Raw genomic sequence first — 6,533 nt, forward strand, 5'->3', positions numbered from 1 at the left:
AAAAAAAAAAAAAAAAAAAAACATGCAGAGGCAAGTATATGAGACAGCTACTTACTACTGACCAAACATGAATTTTTTTTTTTTTTTTAAAGTCACCAATCCAATTTAATGAAAACGTCTTTGTAACATTAGAAGAAAGTTTATTTACGGGTGAATTATTGCAATATTTTGGGGCAACTCAGAAAAATACAACAGAGAAATTGATGATGCAGAGTCGTTCTTTAATTCAAACACAGGATGTCACCCACGAACGAGGGAGGAGTAATAGATAATAAAACATGAAAGATCTTCATAAAACCTGTTGTTTTGTAGGTTTTCTAAAACTGAGAATCAGACAATAGTTCACAAGGCTTTTCAACTTCTGGCTGTAGCGGTCATTACAGATGCAGATAATTGGAATTTTGGAGCTTTTAATGCTTGCAATAAGATCAGCGACTCCACCCCTATCTCCAGCAGACATTCCATCTACTTCATCCATAATCAACACAGTTTTGGGACGTTTTGGCCTGTAATTTAACTTAACTATTATCCCACCATAAGTTGTTAGGTTCCAAATACTGAACACAAACCTGTGATATTAACTTAATACAATGAGTTCAGGAAATGCAAACTAACTGATCCGTTCTGAAATGCAAAGATGAATTGCTGATAAGCTCCTTTATAGTATTTGCATTGCTTCCACTGATTCCCTTCTGAATTTTTGCGTCTGATTTACCCCGATTGTCACTGGCATTTACCTAGAGTTGGCACAAGTTAGGAGAGTTGCATTGGGAATTCTTACCATGAATAAATAATCCAAATGCTCCCCAACAAGTAGTTTAAAACAAATGAAGTACCTCTATAGCCTCGTAACCAAGCATCTGGCTGACCAACTTAGCCGATGTAGTTTTACCTATGCCTGGACCTCCACATAACAAGATTGCTTTTTTGGCACCAGAATCATTGAGCTTTTTACCCTTCTTTTTGCTTCCACCATCAAGGAAGTTCTCGTTCCAATGTGCCAACCAATCATGAAGTTGTTTGACCTACAATTGTAAAATGCAACAAATTGTAGTTGCAAAGACATTAATATTTGATTTGCGCACAAACAAACTGAAAAAACAATATGTAAAAAGAAAGAGAGAGAGAGAGAGAGAGAGAGAGATTGAGATACCAGCGACTGATTCCCTATAATGTCATTTGGAACCTTTGGCTTATATTTTTCTGTCCATGTTAGGGAAGAAAATTCAACTGTTCGGCGTTTTTGCTTAGCAGGTGAAGCACCAGCAGACAAATCTTTGCACGCTGCATCAAGGAACTCTTGTCACTAGAATAGACCACTTATCAACATTACAACAAATATAAAAACTGCAGCAGATCAAATGCATTCCAGTGAAGGCCCACAAATTCTTCCTATCCTAGGAATGAATGAAGTCAAGGAATGTCAGTGGCTCAGCTACCATTGACAGATTTAGCATAAATGGAATAGTTCTCATTGAAGTTTGAGGGAACAAAAGAAAACATAGGTACAAGAATACTGAGAAAGTTTTAGTCATGGATCATTGACAGTAAATAGTTAAATCTAGAAATCTACTTACAATGAATATACAAACTTTTCTAACAATATACAAGCAATTAAGGGCGAGAAATATGATATGTTATTCACGGCTAAAGAATCTTGCATTTTCCTTATAAAGACCCTCTGGCCTTGCAATTTACATATGTAGAGAATATATCAAAGAATTTGGAGAAGATATAAATGCATGAAAAAAATGGCAGGAACAATTAAGCCAATATTGCCACTTCTTTTAACATGAAACATGCAGATAGCTACTAATGGAAATGATAACTATGGTACCACAAGAGATGCTCAATATAAATCTGATCAGAATTCAGACAATCAAGTTAATGTATGTAAAGAGAAAAAGGTTGGCATGGTCTCAGAAAACAAAGGAGAGTCATTTCACCGGTTAATGTCCAGAAAGATGATTGCAAAAATAAATGATGAATCACCTAAACAGAAATAAGGGAAACTAACACTAGATGTTTCCCCTCACTAAATAAATGATTGTCAAAAGTTCGTCAACAACAGTTGTAGTTTCTTCGGTATTTCAGTTAGATAAATTGAGCAAGAGCCAAAATTATTGGCAACTTACTCTTTGCTTGTACTTTCAGGGAACTTTTCCCAGTTGGAGATTCCACGGACTTAACCACAGATTTTTTAGAATCTTGCCTTGGAGGAGCTTTTGTGCCTGATGCACGGATAATGTCAAATAAGCCATCCTCAGTGAGAAAAGCAGTTCTACATGAGAGAGAAAGCAAAATGAAAATTAGAAAGACGTAAATGAAGATACAGGATGAGAGCATTCCATTTCAATTATAAACCAAAAGGAAAAATACCCCAGCTCTTTCGCTTTGGAAGATTTTCGGCCACCAATATCTTCATCACATAGTAGATAATTCTGCAGACGTACAGATATGTAATTTGCCTCCCCAAGGAATAGTGAATGGCCAACCAAATCATAAAAAGTGTGCAAGGACTTTTTTATTTTTCAAGTAAAATAAGTATAATGAGGAATTACTGTTTTTTTGCTGATGGATCCAGTTATTCTACCACCATGGCGTTTAATCAAATCTTCTGCTTCTTCTCGTTCCAAACTGTAATATGGACCACAACAATTTTCACTTCAATGGTTATAAGATGTACAACAATACCATGAAACACAAAAGATGTTGAGAAAGGGGAGCACACTTCATGATGGAGGCAACATGATATACTAATACAAATATAAAAGTCTAAAAATGTGACCAAATAGCATGAATCATGAATTCCTATCAAAAGAAAGAGAATGAGTAATTAAAAAAGTTTAAGAGAACAATGATGCATTCCACATTTTAAAAAAAAAAATTTTAAATCGTTGCATCTACATTTTGGTTAAATAAAAGAATGAAGTTCAACAGTATGCTTCACAATTCCTTGTCCAATAATAGTAACTGAGAAAATCAGAGGAATAACCTGTCAAGGGTTCCACTGATTACAAAAGTTAAACCGGCTAAACAGTCAGGAGCTCCTTCTGGGACTTCCTGAGAAACAAGGAAGAAAATAAAACACTATATGACAACAATGCACATAGCTGCAGGGATCTTTAATCGGTCCAAATATTTTCAAAACATTTTCACCTTTTCTCCTTTGTGTGGAGGATCTTTCCTTTCCCCAAAATTCATAAATCCACCCCGCCCACCACCTCTGCCTCTACCACCAACGGTTGCAGCAGATGAACCTCTTCCCCCCCTACCCCTTCCACTAGGCTGCTTCCGAGAAGACTCAGTGCCCTCAGCTTCCTCATCATCACTCTCTTCAATTTTTACCGGTTTCTGTGTAATTCCCTTTCCAGAACCACTCTTCAACTTTTTATTGGGAGTGACATCAGACAAGTTCTTTCTAGAACTTGAAATAACAGCATCATCATCATCATTGTCATCAATTTTGTTTAATTTTTGTAGGGGTGGAACTTTCAATGATTCCTTACTATCCTTTTGGGACTTTCTTTTGGCTGGTGACTCCTTAGCATCCTGTGGAGACTTTCGTTTGATCGGGAGTTCCTCTGTTTCTGTTGTATCCTTAGACTTCTGCTTTTCTGAGGCAAAATACTTGCTAGTTATCCTTCTGCCAGTACTTCCTCCACCACTTAGCTCCTACAGATCATTAGTTAGCAAACAAATAAGTTATCACAGTAGCATAACAAGAATTAACACACAGACATTACAAATCTAACTGCACAAGGCATTATCTTTCCCAAGGCATTTTGAACTCTTACTCACATGGGAAATGAAAGAGAAACATGTACAGTAAAAGTAGGCCTGCCTATTCATACAAAATCCATTCCAATGAAGTCCAGATACATCATGACCAGTCAAGAAACAAAAACAAGTGCGAAAAAAATAGGATTTATGAAAATTTGAAAGCAACGAGTTCAAAGAACTCAATGAACACTTTTGTACAATTAGAATAGGTTATTGTTACTCCTTTGGATTGGGGCTCCTTTCTCCGTTTTTCATAAATTTTATGCAATGATGAAATAGTTACCTATAAAAAAACAATGAAAATTAGCATTTTCATAAAACCAAAGAGTCAATCCATCTGAAAATCTTTTATTATATAAGAAACCAAGCTTTCATAGAAAAAAATACAAGGACATCCAAAAAACCAAGCCCACAAATGGAACCCAACAAAAGAAAGGAGTTCCAAATCGAGTAAAATAAGACCAAGTGGATCACTACAAAAGATTTTAGAAACCGACACTCAAAGGAAAACATAGAACCTTGTCTCACTATGGGCTCCCTTGGTCCCATTAAAGATTCTATTATTCCTCACTCCATAAAACAACACAAATCCCTGCATGCCACAAAAGCCTCCCCTTCTAACAAAAAGGTGGATGGAGAAGGAACTTCTCAATCATCTCCCAGCAACTTTTGTGTCTGGCAAACTGAAAGTTAAACACGTCAAAAAAGAGATACCATACGGAACAAGCAAAATCAAACCCCCAAAGCAAGTGATCGAGATACTTATTTACCTTTCGACAAAGAATGTAACAAAACAACTCAAACATTCAACGCACCTTTCTAAAAAAGCCTATCAAAAGTATTAATCTTTATGTGGATAACTTGCCAGACATAAAAATTGAATCTTCTTTAGAATTTTCACCTTCCACAAACACTAAAAAACCCACTCACCAGACAGTGATTTAGCAACCACTAAAAGAACAAGTTATAATAAAAGCCCTTAGTGGGTTTGAACACCAAAAGCAAACATCTCTTATCTTCGGTCCAAGGTCAACCCCCACTATCAAAGATAGATTAGCCAAGATATTCATAGTCTCCCTATCGGAAAGTAGACAACAAAAATCAAAGACAAGAATAGCTCCCCAAGGACTTTAAAGATACTAGGCACAAAACACATTTTCAAGGAGAGTAGATAACATAAGCGGGAGAGTAGAGAGCATAGGGAACTATCTTCCACCCACTTATTCTCCCAGAAATAAGTATCCCTCCCATTACCCACAGAACGTTGGACCATGGAAGAAAAATAGGGGCTCAATAGAGATGTGTTTCCAAGGATTTCTATAAGCGCCTTTGAAATCACCCGACCCAACTCGAAATGATGAGGATTGTATTTACTCACAATAATCCTATGCCAAAGAGTATCAAACTCAAGAGGGAACCACCAAAGTCATTTAACCAGTAAGGCTCTTTTACAAGTTTGTAAATTTCCCAACTTTAACCCCCAAGGTTCACAAGCCTCCACACCATTTCCCAACTCACTAGGTGCGCGCCTTTCCCCTTCTTTCAAGAATTGCAAGCATCCCTAGGAGCTTCGAAGAGGGAGACAACGTAAATAGGGATGTCACTAAGGACGGAGTGAATGAGGGTCAATCTTCCATCCTCCGTGAAAAAACATTTTCCAAGTTAAAAGTCATTTACGAACCTTCTCTAAGACAGGTTCCCAAAAGAGAATAGTTCTTGAATTATCGCCAAGAGGAAGCCCTAAATAAATTAGGGAAGGAACCAACCTCATAGCCCACCATGTTTGCCCATTTATCCACTTTCACAGTGTCACAATTAAAGCCAAGATTTGACACTTGCGCCTATTGATTTTAAACCCAAATAAGTCCTCGAAGAAACTATGAATGTGGAATAGAATAAGGAAAGAATCCTACTTACCGGAGCAAAAGAAAATGGTATCATCAGAAAATTAAAGATGAGACGGAAACTTTTTCCAAGCCCACTTCAAAACCCTCAATAATATCCCCTTCAACTCCCCCACCAGTACAAACAAGAAGGAGAAAAAGGGCCCCCTTGTCTAAGACCCTAGCTTGAATCCTCTCTTTGGGGTTACCATTAATGAGGACAGAATACTGGACTAAAGCAACTTCAAATCCACGATCATCATTTGTAACCAAAACCTTTCTTCTCGAGAACCTTACCAAAGTTCCAACCTACATGATCATCAGCTTTCTCAAATTTGAATCTAAAAATAACTCTGCCATTTTTTCCAGAATCTAGTACGGTTTCACTCCCTTAGTATGAGAAAGCCAATGTTCTCCCACTTTCTTGTTAAAATACCTTGTTGAAGAAACCAAATAAATAGCCTCAAATTCAATGCCTCCAGGTTGGCAACAAGACTCCAATCATCAACATCCTAAATTTCCATTGATATGGTCTACTGTGCCTTCCTAGCATCAACAACTCTACATGAAAAGGTAGGTTCTAACCCTCTTCGAGCATTTATTTCCAGAATTCTGTCTCCAATATTCATCATCCCTCATCAAAACCACCTCTACTTCGAGGATGTAATACCTAGGTGAAGTCCACCTGTAGCATGCCATCTTTTCTTCTAACATATCTAGCTGCTTGTATTCATACTGAAGTGCATCCTTTCTATTTACCAGCCATAATACCAATAGTTTCCCTATTCTGACTTTTTTTTTTTTTTTTTTTTTTTTTTTTTTTTTTTTTTTTTTTTTTTTTTTTTTTTTTTTTTTTTTTTTTTTTTT

General features: G+C 36.7%; 1 protein-coding gene across 2 annotated transcripts in view; it reads right to left on the reverse strand.

The window, feature by feature from the left end:
- The window catches only part of LOC111459280 (replication factor C subunit 1), a 15,508-nt gene that overhangs the window by 7,309 nt on the left and 1,666 nt on the right, over window positions 1-6,533 (reverse strand). For both annotated transcript variants that reach the window (XM_023102101.1, XM_023102100.1), the window contains exons 4-12: window positions 3,160-3,675; window positions 2,996-3,063; window positions 2,562-2,637; window positions 2,380-2,441; window positions 2,136-2,281; window positions 1,154-1,284; window positions 837-1,025; window positions 616-737; window positions 299-506 (exon numbers count right to left, since the gene is read on the reverse strand). In XM_023102101.1, coding sequence (XP_022957869.1) covers window positions 299-506; window positions 616-737; window positions 837-1,025; window positions 1,154-1,284; window positions 2,136-2,281; window positions 2,380-2,441; window positions 2,562-2,637; window positions 2,996-3,063; window positions 3,160-3,675 — 1,518 coding nt within the window. The remainder of the gene's footprint in view (window positions 1-298; window positions 507-615; window positions 738-836; window positions 1,026-1,153; window positions 1,285-2,135; window positions 2,282-2,379; window positions 2,442-2,561; window positions 2,638-2,995; window positions 3,064-3,159; window positions 3,676-6,533) is intronic.

This window comes from Cucurbita moschata, unplaced genomic scaffold (genome assembly GCF_002738365.1).
Source record: "Cucurbita moschata cultivar Rifu unplaced genomic scaffold, Cmos_1.0 Cmo_Scf00022, whole genome shotgun sequence".
NCBI lineage: Eukaryota > Viridiplantae > Streptophyta > Magnoliopsida > Cucurbitales > Cucurbitaceae > Cucurbita > Cucurbita moschata.